Source organism: Alosa sapidissima, chromosome 9, assembly GCF_018492685.1.
Source record: "Alosa sapidissima isolate fAloSap1 chromosome 9, fAloSap1.pri, whole genome shotgun sequence".
NCBI classification, from domain to species: Eukaryota; Metazoa; Chordata; class Actinopteri; order Clupeiformes; family Clupeidae; genus Alosa; species Alosa sapidissima.
The window spans coordinates 21,477,340-21,490,596 of NC_055965.1; the positions used below are offsets into that span (position 1 = coordinate 21,477,340).

Here is a 13,257-nt window from a genome sequence, read left to right on the forward strand (position 1 = left end):
TATATATTAGCCGGCACTGCAGTGCTCGAATTATGTGGGAGCCAGAGGGAGCTGAGCTCCCATAGAGTGAGGAAAGCAACAAAGTCAAAAATCTGAGGGGGTCTCTCATATCTGAAGGTGTCTGGCATTGTAATTTAATCTTAAACAACCGCTCATTATCCATCCCTGTGCGATCTCTTACCATTACAGACGTGAAATTAAAATATAGGCTACTACGGGACGTACCCCTACCCTAAGCTCTTAAACGCAGCATGACTGCACTTCACCACCACACCACTAGACTATATGAGCAAACCGATCGATTTGACAGCACTCGCAAGTCTGAAGAAGTTACGCTGCTTTGATGCGAGTGTTTTGTCTATTTACATAGGCATCCATTGGGCTAGCCTACATGGTTTCATACGTGCGGAAAAGTCCTGTTTGCTGTTGAACTTGCGCCTTACCTCTTCTATGTTGATTAACAAAGCCATCAATTATGGCCCATAATGCAGCCTACTTCAATGATTCTGTGAACTGATCTGTAGCTATCCTCTGTCATTCAGAGCTCCGGAAAGTTCCCAGATATTTTGAAACACCTGTTAGCAATCTCTGATGGCAGAATAGCCTATTCCAGGGGTTCCCAAACTTTTCAACCCACGACCCCCAAAATAACCGTGCCAGAGACTGGCGACCCCCACTATCCCTGGATGTGACTCAAAAAATAAAATAAAATGTGTGCACCGGCCATACGCACTAGGCTTATCCAAACACGGGCTTAACGACAACACAAAAGAACAGAGCAGCCTGTTATGATTTTACATATATAAATTTACTATATGATAAAAGCAAATATCCATGTAACATGAGTGCACATTATTGCTGTCGTGCAAACTTAACTTTGAAACATTACTTTAATTTCCATTTTAACAGAAGAATATCTCAGTCAGGGTAATATCCACAAACTGTTGTAAACATATGTACATTGTTGCTGCGCAAATTTACATTTTGGTAACTATGTTTCAGCGTTAATCTCATCTAATGAGATGGATGCGTGCTATGTGCGGAACACAGCAAGTCCATTCTTGGTTTAATTGTGGAGACGGCCACAGATCATCCTTCACATTTAGACGCGATCTGTATTTGTTTTTAATATCTGTCAGTGCAGAGAAAGTCTTTTCGCACAGGTATGTGGAGCCAAACGGCGTCAGTATGTCCATCACGGCCTTGAATAGCTGTGGATATTCCCTCTCGACTGAAATCCAGAACTCAGCAAGTGTCTTGGAATTAAAATCTGTCTTTAAAGTGCGGTCAAGTGACAGCTCTTTTATTTTTCCCAAATGTATTTGATTTATGGAAATCATTTTGCGACCCACCTCTCGGCGTCCCGCGACCCCCCGGGGGGTCCCGACCCCCACTTTGGGAACCCATGGCCTATTCAATGGCTACCCGACAACACAGCAAATTCCAAAATTGTTTGTCTATTTATTTCCACGGTTCAACACACGAGACGACTGGACGCCCAGGTGTTGTTATCACTATATGTACATTAGCCTATAATACTAGAACATAGTTTGGCTGCAATGGCTTTATTAATTTCTGCCAGTTAGTGCATTTTCCCTGTGTATAAGTTATACTGCATGCATTATTGTGTTTGACACTGAGAATAGCCTATCTGAGACGGTGGTCTGGTTCAAGTGGTCTGGTCATGAGTTAAGTTGTGAAATTGAGAATGGCACTCAGAGTAAATCCTTTAGTCTATTTCTTTGTATTGTGAAATTTAAATGAAATATGGACTATTACAATCAATAATATGTTGAAATTAATTAAAATAATAAATTTCTATTAAAAATCTCTATCGTGCGCATATACTGCGCAAAAGCGCCATTCGCGCCTAGGCTATTTTATTGTATCACCTTGTTAGGCTATGCGCGGGTGTGCCAACTTTTTATGAGATAGAGAGACCCCCTTAACCCTTAGAACCCTAAGCTGTTTTTAGGGCATTTTCACTACCTTTATTCATAAGGATTTATTCTGGTCATTGTAAGTGCCACACACACATATTATATATTGTTTCAGCAGAGTCTAGGCTATCCAGACCTGCCATCATTTCATGTATTAGTACTAGCATTGATTTTATTTTGATTTTTAAAGAATTAAAATATAAAAATCATATTATAACAATTCTTATATTTTGACCTGTATCTCACCACAGCAAGCTCATAGCTCTACATACATTTCACGTGTGTGTAGGGCAGGCTGTCCTGAATCGGGCAATATAATTGCCATGTTGGAGGGATACTCTGGGGCTGAGCAATTTACAGAAATATGTGGTGTGTGATTTATGGAAATAAATGCCTTTTTTTATTTAGCGATGAAAAATGACCATTCTGCGCTCCATATCTGTGACACGAACTGATCTGACCTGACTTGACCCAAGTTTGCCTGTTAGCATGTGTGACTATGGTGTAGGGCTATGCACTCATGATGATTCTCAACTTTTTACTGCATTGCCATGAACAAAGTAAAGGCAAAAAGGTGTTTCTTTGTTGAACAAATTGGGATGCAATGTGAGCCTTGAATTGGATGCCATGCAGGAATTTGCTAGGATCTCAAAACCGGATTATAAACATGTTTTGCCATAGAGAAACACACAACAGTGTTGGATTATAAACATGCTTTGCCACAAAAACAGACAAAAACGTGGGGTAAGTCCAGCTATATAAAGTTATTATTTTGCTGTCACTTCGTCTGTTTTATAACCCAGAAGGATGTATTTGGTATCAAATGATAGCTCTGTGTCTCCTCTTTCATCTGACATACGTGGCATATCTATCCGATCACGGGTCCGCGAGTAATTCAAACGAGAGTAATGGGTGTGCAGCGTTGGTTTGTGTACATGAAGTTAATATTTTGCAGTCACTTGTCTGTTTTTATAAGCCAGAAAGATCGATATACATGGTACCAATGGATAGCCCTGTTTCTCCTCTTTCATCTGATATGCTTGCCATATCTATGCGATCACGGGTTCGCGAGTAATTCAAAAGAGAGTAATGGGTGCGCAGGTGAACGCATAGAAGTATAGACTGTAAATATGATTCAATTTGATTTAATTTCATGATTTTTTTTAATTTTCATACTTGATCGTACAGACAAGTGCGTAGTCTCTTTGGAAAGCCCCACTTCTTCTCTGTCATGCAATAAAGGTTTCATCTCGTTGCGATGAACAGTCGCGGAGCAATGTAACAGAGAAGAAAGGGTGTGTTTTTTGACGCACTTTGCGTCAATCGGGTTCTAAGGGTTAAAGACAAAAAGATCATTCGGGCCCTGCGGCACTGCCAATAGCAAAGACTAATTCTTCAGCGACGTCTATTACCACTGGTCTGAGAACGGAAGAATAGGATCTGAAACAATATATAATAATAATAATAATAATAATAATAATAAGTATGTCCGAGGCCGCCCAAATGAAGCGGTGTGTTCAGGGGTGAGGGCAGTTCATCCCCGCCCTGGACCCACATTTCCATTTGCATAGGCTGTCTGGGTATATCTCATACCCGGACAGAGTTGGCGGTCCCACAATTCTGCTCGCACTGCGAGGCTAGGGCTGAAGGCTGTCCTCTTCCGGGCTCGCTTGCTTGAGGAGATGGAAGCCAACGGTCCCCTCACAGCCCGTCTCTCTCAAGGAGCCACTCGTGCTTCCTGAGCAGCTGCTGGTCGAGCAGGCGGAGGCAAATTTGCTGGTCGGGCTGGCTGCAGAGTTTGCTGCGGCCTCTCCAGGCAGCTCCTGGCTGCGGAGGACGACAAAGCCCCGACTCCACTCCTGAATGGAGGAGAGTATGAGGGAGTGTTGGCGACGCAGCGCTCAAGATATTCCTGCCCCGGCGGGAGCAATCCCATCTTACGCTTAGGGCTAGCGCTATCACCCTGCACTTTCACCAAAGTCGTTCAGGAAGCGTCAGCCCCTCTCAGGAGACGGGGTATTCGCATATTAAATGACCTCGACGACTGGGGTCTGCTGGCAGGCTCCAGGACTCTCCTTACTAAGGATGCTGGACCATCTCCGGCATTTAGGTTTCCAGGTGAACTGGGCCAAGAGCCGGCTCATGCCCATGCAGACGATCCCTTATCTGGGACTGGAACTCAATTCAGAGACCATGACGGTGAGATTATCTCCAAAACGTCAGACAGGCCTTCAAAGCTGCATCAGCAGTTTTCGCCAGGGTGCTGTGGTCAGCGTGCGTCAATGCCAGTGCCTGCTGAGGCTGCTGGCAGAGGCCTCTCATGCAGTTCCCCTTGGCCTTGGCCTTTTGCACATGCAAGATCTTCAAGCATGGTTTGCAGCATTCTATGCACACCCTATCAGGGACAGGAACAAATATGTTCAAGCAGGTGGGAGATGCTGGAGGGCTCTTGCCTATTGGTGTGCCCCCGAGAACATCTCCATTGGGGAGGGTAGCTCACAGGCATATGGTGAAAACGGATGCCTTCCTCCTAGCTTGGGGAGCGGTGTGCGAGTGGTCCGAGGGACATGGAGCAACCAGCTGCAGCGGCTGCACATGAATCCGCTGGAACTTTTAACGGTGCATCTAGCACTCAAGCATTTTCGCCCGGCTAATCACAGGGCGTGATGTACTGGTGAGGTCAAACAATACAGCGACGGTAGCCTATATCAATCGCCAAGGTGGGGTGTAACGGTTCATGTATTCGTATTGAACCGAAACGGTACGGTGTCACGCTTCGGTGCATGAATTTACATGGAGAATACACGGTATAAAAATACATAAAACTCGTGTTTTAATTAATTAATTAATTAAATCGAGGGATTAATTGATGTAATGCGCAATTACTGTTCAGTACGAGAGTTACGAGAGTTCTTTAGCGACACCCAACGCTAATCTGTAGCCTCGCCTTAGCTCTGAAGCTCTGATTGGCGCCTATGTTATTTTTTTGTAAGGTCGTTGGTCGAGTCAAGGCTTCTACATACCTGACGCACCCGACCGGTAGCGCGACAATGTGACGTCAAAATGACGTAGATCTCTCTGGCGCGCCAGGGTTTTGGCCGTGTAGCGCGAGGTAGCGCACCACTCATTTTTTTTCAGACGAGCGCGACAAGGCGGAAACAGGAAGATGGACTAGTTCGAGGGCAAGCGAGTTGCAGTGTTTTGTTACAGTCGTGAATTTTTAATAGTTTGCTGGATAAGTTAACAAAGTTACCAGTGAGAGTTGCAACACATGGAATTAAGAGGAAAGAATAGAAACGATTTATTTTCAAACAAAGGATATCTATTAAGGCCTGAACAAAATCTCTTTCCACTTCAGGAAATTACACAAACTCAGCCAGCTGCTAGCTAGCTAGCTAGCTAACTAAACTGTTTAAATTATTAAAATTTCCCTCGGGATGACTAAAGTACCTATCTATATATCCATCTATCTATCTATCTACCTGTGCACACACCTTGGAAACTACATGATAATGATGATGGTAGTTGTGAATAGTAGCAACCAAAGTCTGAAGTACCATCACAGAGGCTAGCTACTGGTGTTTCTTACTGCAGCTTCTTCTGCTGTGTAAGTAGTTAATGTTAGTCTTTTCACAACAGCGACACCTCTGTTCAGGAGAATATTGCAACTAGTGTTGCGACCACCACGCGCGAGTATAAATGGTTACGGCGCTTCTGTGACGTCACATTGTCGCGCTACTGGTCGGGTGCGTCGAGTATGTGGGACGTTTAAGTCAGTCAGAGATAGCAGTGGCGACCCACAAGAATTAGAGGATCCGCTGGTCTCTTTAAGATCGCAAGTTCACCCAGATAGGCTACCAATCACTGAAACGAGGGGGGAAAAAAAACTTCCCCTGTGCTTCACCAGCCTTTGGTTACACATACAAGCCAAAACCTATGGCTTAAATTAAATGATTTCGTAATGACAGAAAGCTATGTAAATCGCGTGGTAATTACCTTTATGTTAGGGTAACTTGTAACTTCTCACATGAGGAGCTGGTAGTGTGCATAGACAATAAAAGAAAGTGTTAATGCTAACCAGGCTAATAAACAAACCATGAGTTAACGTCGAAGGGCAAAATCATCATGTTCAAGTACTTCTTTTGGTCTCACACAAACAAGCATACATGTGTAAGTGTCTGAAGCTCAGGCAACAGATGCAGATCAAATAGAGAGAGTGCACGGGGCAAGGACTCATTGAGAGTCTGTGATGAGGTAGGTCTACTTCTATCACCTACTCTGGTAGAGCTGCACATACTACAATGCAGGATATATTTAGCCTATTTATTTATGGACAACGTAAGGCGGGAAGTGTGTTGCTTTTAATTATTGAATGTCCTATCGAACATTTTTTTTTATTGATATCAATTACATGTCTTGCGATACATATCGCTAGCGTTTTATCACCCAGCCCTATGCTCAATAATAACATCTAATAACATAACATAATAGCATCTTAACACACGCATAAACACTCAGCCTTTCGTGCACGTACTATATTGACATTGACTGATATGCTTGACATTGACTGATATGCTTGACATTGACTGATATGCCCTCTGGTGGACAGAACATATATAACTTAAGTTTGATACCAATATCGGTCTAACTGAAGACATTTAATGGTCAAAATATTATTAATACATATTCAAATATATACAAATGTTAATATTAATAAACAAACAAACATCGAATATGATTTTTAGGCAAAAGTCAAAGCCCTAATCCTTACTCAATATTGATTAAAAATGTTTATCAGGGGTTTGTACGGACGTCACATTATGGGTGGTAACCCAGCTGCATGGCCATGTTGGAGGCATTCGGCGTAAAGAACTGAATGAAAAACAATGGAATATTATGCACTTGGATACCTTAAGTGATTATAGCAAGGACGTAGTCATGATGTCAACATTGGGGGGGACCAAATCTGTGGTGGGGTCTGGGGACCCCCCCAACCAGAATGTCATTCCTGCCATGCAAAAATATTATTAAAAATCACAAAAAAGTCCTTAGTTAAATCAGTCAATTAGGGTATTCCAAACTTTTGACGGACATATGAATGCAGGCTTGGAATTTCACCATTCTGGGGGCAAGGCCACTTGGCCTTCAGTTGGGCATATTTGGTGGGGGGCACAAAGGCCACATGTCAGGGCACCAAGGCCAAAGTTAACTATACAGTAGTAGCATATAAAAATGATCAAAGTTGTATTTAGCCTATTCACTGCTGTAGACCTGCATCACCGTATGAAACATTACAAAAACATGAAACATGACATATTACATAGAACTGTAAATCATCTGATCATCTAATAATTACAGATATCTAGGCTATATATAACATTTATTTTATATTTGGCCTGCTATGAAATCATGTATTGAACAATTTAAGCACAGCTTTAAGAAACTCAAATAGCCTAGATGCATGCTTAGCATTTTGTGATCATTAAGGCTACTTTCACAAACTAGGCGATATTTGTAACATTTATTTTGTATTTGGCCCGTTATGAAATCATGTGGAACAATTTAACCACATTGTAAAACTTAAAGACCAAATTTGGAGACATCCATGCATGTCGAAATTTACTGCAAATTCAAAACTGGATTACTCTGGAACGGCTAACTGTACAGGGGACTGCTTTACACCTTTGTGTTCGGTAAGGTCTGCTGTTTATTCTGATATATGGTTTGTCATGTGTTAAAAGAAGGGTTTGTGAAGTATAAGAGATGAATGGGTAGGGAGATCATGGAAGAAAAACCTTCAGTAGAATGTATGATTAAATTGAATTAAATTATTTACTTTTCTCACGAACCGTTTAACACAGCAATTATCGGCTAACATTGTTTAAAAGCTGAGAAAAAGCTCTTTCATGTGATACTTGTGATGTTATGCTAGTTAACGGTTGCATCTTGCTGCCTGCTATGTCACTTAACAGTATGTAATGTACAGTCTATGGACGAATACAACTAACCTGATGTGTTTAATCCTCTGACTCATGGTATTTTCTTCGGCAAGGAAAGCCCAATTAAGACCTGTTGCTGGTATGCTTGTACAATCTAGTGTGGCTGTGAATGAGCTAACGTCACTAGCGCGACTGATGGGTTTGTAGTCGTTGGAATTACGATCTTTCACAATGTTGTAATTCAATAAAGTAAAGTAAAGGCACAAGTCAACCGGGACCAGAAAATAATTTCTTTTTCGCCATAGACTGCCGTTCAATTTTTTTTGAAAGATAGGTCCCATGGAGGCAAACGGAAGGGGCGGGTCTTCACCACTCTATTCATTTGCTCTGTGAATGCTAAGATTATTTTGACAGGCCACAGGCTAAATAAAAATCGCTATTAGTAGGACGCAAAGCAGAATATTGAAAGATGGGGACACCAAGGCCACCGTGGCCTGTAAACCTCTGATTTTCAAAGGGGCATCACGGCCAACGCAAGGGGCTATGACGGCCATGGCCGTCGTGGCCGCCGTGAAATTCCTACCCTGTATGAATGGATGGATTATGAACCCTGGACACAGATGCAAAAGTCTTCCCCAGACAGGGGGGTCCAGGGGCATGCTACCCCGCAAGATTTAGATCAAGATTTTTTAAAAACTGACCCTTTAAATGATGACTTCTGGTGAGTTTTGTGTGAGTTTTGAGTTTTTTTCAGTAAGCTTATATATCAATGATGAAGCTTCTTTACTTTTTTTGGTGTAGTTATTTAATTTTTTTTATCTATGTAGGCTATTTCTTTAATGTTACATTATTATTTTGTTAATACATGGAATAAATCACCACAAACACAAGCGACTGTAGCCTAAAGGCTTCTTCTGTAGCCTACCCCGCTTGCGCAGCGTGGCTAACAACGCCCCTAAAATAAGTGTAACCTAGGGTCACCACCCGTCCCGCGTAGCGCGTGCGCACACAGCGTTTGAAGCCATATTCATGCGTCCCGCAAATTGAGACTGTGTCACGCATAATTAATGCTTGCTCAAAAAACTTTGGTCGCTCTATATCCTGCAGCCGGTTGCACGTAAGTTCCATCTTAGCTCATTTTTAACGTAAACTGGCACGTTGAAGTTTACGAGCTACTAAAATGTATCGGGTTTCACCAAATTGAATAGTTTGAACGTAACACCAGAGAATCCGTAGACGGTCTCTGGTAACACAAGTTATGACTTAAATTACACCCCCCTCTCCATAGGTATAAGGTCAGTCGTAGGTAATTTGTTGACATGGTTTTCTCATTTAAATTGTGGGGATGTTAAATTTAACAAAGTATAGGCCTAAATCGAGAAGAGTTACATACGTGACCAATTACACACATTTAATTTAGCTACTTGAGCAGTGTTTGAATGATGTTTATATTAGGACCCACAAATAGGCTACCAAACATCTACCTATCATTACCACTCAAAGCATACATTTCATTGCTGTGGATTGATGTTATCAGAGATTTCATTAGCCATAGGCCTACTTGAAAGAGGTTTAACGTTACCGTTACCTTCACTAACGTTAACGTTATCCACTGCGGTAGCCTACGTTAGGCCAAGAGTGGTGGCTGAAATGTTACAGTAGGCTACCCAGAACACTGAACAGTTTTTTTCCCCTGCGCCTGCCTTTACTAACATGCAAGTTCACCATCCTTCCTCCCCCTTATTGTTTTTTACAGCTCCTTCTTTACATTATAATTTATTTAAAGTGAATAAATTGTAATGAGAAATAAATAAAATGAAATAGGCCTCGCTAAAGTAAATCGTAAGTGGAAGTGCATCTGTCAATTCACTGAATGTTCAAAGTATTATGAATCTTTATTTAGAAAAAAAATACACATTGGTTGGCCTATTCATGATACATCAGCAATTACACATGTTTAGGGGAGGGCATTATTAATATACCATGTACGGTGGATATGTGCTAGAAATGGGTAAACCACTATCAGTCACCCGCTATTAGACCCGAAGTGCAGGAGAAGTGGATATTCAACCACGCCATCCTTCAGGTCACAGCGACAAGTAGGCGTACCCAAATTTATTATTTGGGTAATCCATCTGATAAATTGTGTTTTTCTTTTTATACTTCGTTCCTTTATAAATTGAAGTGTATCATTAAGGTGCCTTTTTTATGTCATTACTCTGACATTAGACGACCATAAATTAGGGCAATGGGCACATTGTTAGGGGTTGACACTTTGCATAAGATTTCTCCACATTTCTTCATCCAAATTCTGTGATTTTTGCTGTATAAATGTTGTACAAATATGTAGTTTCGTATCAAAGTGGAGTGGTTGTTGTCATAAGTCAGCGGCGTTAGTTTGAGCACATAATTTCGCTGGATAGCGAGACAGCGGTAATCGAGGGTGCAGTGATGACGGAGCAACATCGGAGTTTGGCATTTAGCCTACTCAATGAAGTTATAGTAGGCTAATGTTAATTGGCAGAAAGATTGAACATGGTTTGCTACATCTATACGACAGTAAACTTCAGCTAGCTAGCGACAGTTACCACTAGTTAAGCAAGGATATGGTTAACGTTATGTTTGTATTAGGGTTGTCAGCCATAACATGTTAATCGCGATGCAGTAAGGACCAAGCATACGCGTTAATTTTTAAGAACCCGATTGACGCAAAGTGCGTCAAAAACACACCCTTTCTTCTTTGTTACATTGCCCCGGAACTGTTCATCGCAGCGAGATGAAACCTTTATTGCGTGACAGAGCAGAAGTGGGGCTTTCCAACGAGACTTGTCTGTACGATCAAGTATGAAAATAAAAAAAAATCATGAAATTAAATCAAATTGCATCATATTTACAGTCCTCTCTGCGTTCACCTGCGCACCCATTAGGCCTACTCTCGTTTGAATTACTCGCGAACCCGTGATCGCATAGATATGGCAAGCAGATGAAAGAGGAGACACACGGCTATCCATTGGTACCATGTACATATCGATCCTTCTGGCTTATAAAAACAGACTAAGTGACTGCAAAATAATAACGTCATGTACACACCCATTACCACCTGTACACCCATTACTCTCGTTTGAATTACTCGCGGTCCCGTGATCGGATAGATATGCCACGCATGTCAGATGAAAGAGGAGACACAGAGCTATCATTTGATACCAAGTACATCCTTCTGGGTTATAAAACAGACAAAGTGACAGCAAAATAATAACTTCATATAGCTGGACTTACCCCACGTTTTTGTCTGTTTTTGTGGCAAAGCATGTTTATAATCCAACGCTATCCTGTGTTTCTCTATGGCAAAGCATGTTCATAATCCGGTTTTGAGATCCTAGCAAATTCCTGCATGGCACCCAATTCAAGGCTCAAATTGCATCCCAATTTGTTCAACAAAGAAACCCCTTTTTTGCCTCTACTTTGTTCATGGCAATGCAGTAAAAAGTTGTTGTAGAGAATCATTATGAGTGCATACACCATAGGCACTCATAATGATATTTTGTGAGATACATCAAAATATAAGAATTTTTATAATGCGCTTTTTGTATTTTTATTATTTAACATAATAACCTAATGATGCTATAACATAATGGTGATAACACTTGTCGGTAGGGCCCCCTTGGAATTTTTGCTTGGGGCCCCACATAGTCTAGAATCGCCTCTGAAGACATGTAAAAGAAATGAATGACACAGGCACGCACAAATTCATCATTTAAAATAAAAGGGCACTACGTTTCACTTTCGCTATCATTGCAAGAAAATACTGTAGGCTACTTTAAGGAAAATGCTTCAAAGTTCCCTTTGAGTCTGATCGGCTCCAAACATTAATGGGGTTTCCTTAGACGGTGCTATACCTTTCCAACAAGTTTTGTGAGAATTAGGGTGCAGGAAGCTTTTGATAGCACACGCTACTAACGAAAAACGCAAAACCACCAGGACAAACCACTCAGGCTACTCTCTCTCGAACCATCAATAGTCACTAATTTGTGTGTTATTTACGTTTGATTACATTTCAGATGGTGGTGCTTGTTGGTTTCCTGTAGTAGCCTATAGCGTTTTTTTCTTTCTTTATTTTTCTATGTCCGAATATTGTGTGTGTGTGTGTGTGTGTGTGTGTGTGTGTGTGGGGGGGGGGGCATTTTGGTCACATCTGAATATTATGGTGACTACGGCCCTGGATTATAGCCATGTCTAAACAACAGAAAAGCTCATCAAAATGCCTTTTCTTGGTCTGACCTATTGGTACAACATAAAACACGGTAATTAACCATTTTCCTTTTCCTTTTAATTCAGTGCCTAATGCTTTCTAATGATGTGAGTATCTCCAATATGGCAACGTCCCGATCTGATGACATGGCGTGCAAACCCCTAATTATTACATATGAACATCACATTAAATAGCCTAGGACTTCGAGATACGGGGCACATTTCTACCACCATTCCCAAATTGTTATCCCAACCAATTAAATAAATTTACGCCTATACAGTAAGGAGGGTAGGTGAAGCGCATTCCTGAACAACTTATTTTCCTCTGAGGGAATGTCCAATCTTCTCCTTCTGTAACATGGAACCTGATAGGCTAGCTGGTGCCGAAAACGTGCACCCATGAAATGGCATTTTCATAAAGATAGCTGCGGTCAATTTCAAACTTTTTTGTCTGAAGTAGCTAGCCTAGCATGGACCATTGAAATGAATGGGGTGGAACTTAGTCACTCCCTCCAGTTATACTGTATATAATACCTCCATGGCTGCCACCCAGTGTTGCATGCAGGCCACGCCCCCCTGAATCCAATCCCTGGAGTCCAGGACGCTTCACTGTTGATACTATCTATCTATCTATCTATCTATCTATCTATCTATCTATTAAACAACATAACAGATTATATATGTTTAGTGGTGATAAAACAAGAATCACCCAGTCATTAACCAATGCCACAGGTATTTCTTGCCAAAATCAAATTGTTGGGTAAAATAATATATTGAAGCATTACATTCCTTATAACTGACCTCAGTGTCTCCAGCTTGCATTGTGGATCTCTTAGTCCCAGACAGAGCAGCTCCACTCCTTCATCCTGCAGGTCATTGTCACTCATGTCCAGTTCTCTCAGATGGGAAGGTGTTCTTTGTAGCACTGATGCCAACAGCTGACAGCTCACTTTGGAAAGGTAACACCGATTTAGCCTGTATAAAAAAAAAAGAATGAACTTTGCCATCTCCCTCAGCCAGCACATTTTTTTAAATCAACATAGTAATTTAAAATACCAAGGTTATACACACCAAACTCTTGTTGAGACTTTGACTGCAGGAAGCATTCGGCGGAGCCCTTCCTCCGATCT

At 41.5% G+C, this 13,257-nt stretch overlaps 1 protein-coding gene across 1 annotated transcript in view; it reads right to left on the bottom strand.

The window, feature by feature from the left end:
* The window catches only part of LOC121718035 (NACHT, LRR and PYD domains-containing protein 12-like), a 1,225,568-nt gene that overhangs the window by 642,684 nt on the left and 569,627 nt on the right, over window positions 1-13,257 (bottom strand). The window contains exon 32 of the mRNA XM_042102784.1: window positions 12,929-13,061. Within this exon, the coding sequence (XP_041958718.1) occupies window positions 12,929-13,061 (133 nt within the window). The remainder of the gene's footprint in view (window positions 1-12,928; window positions 13,062-13,257) is intronic.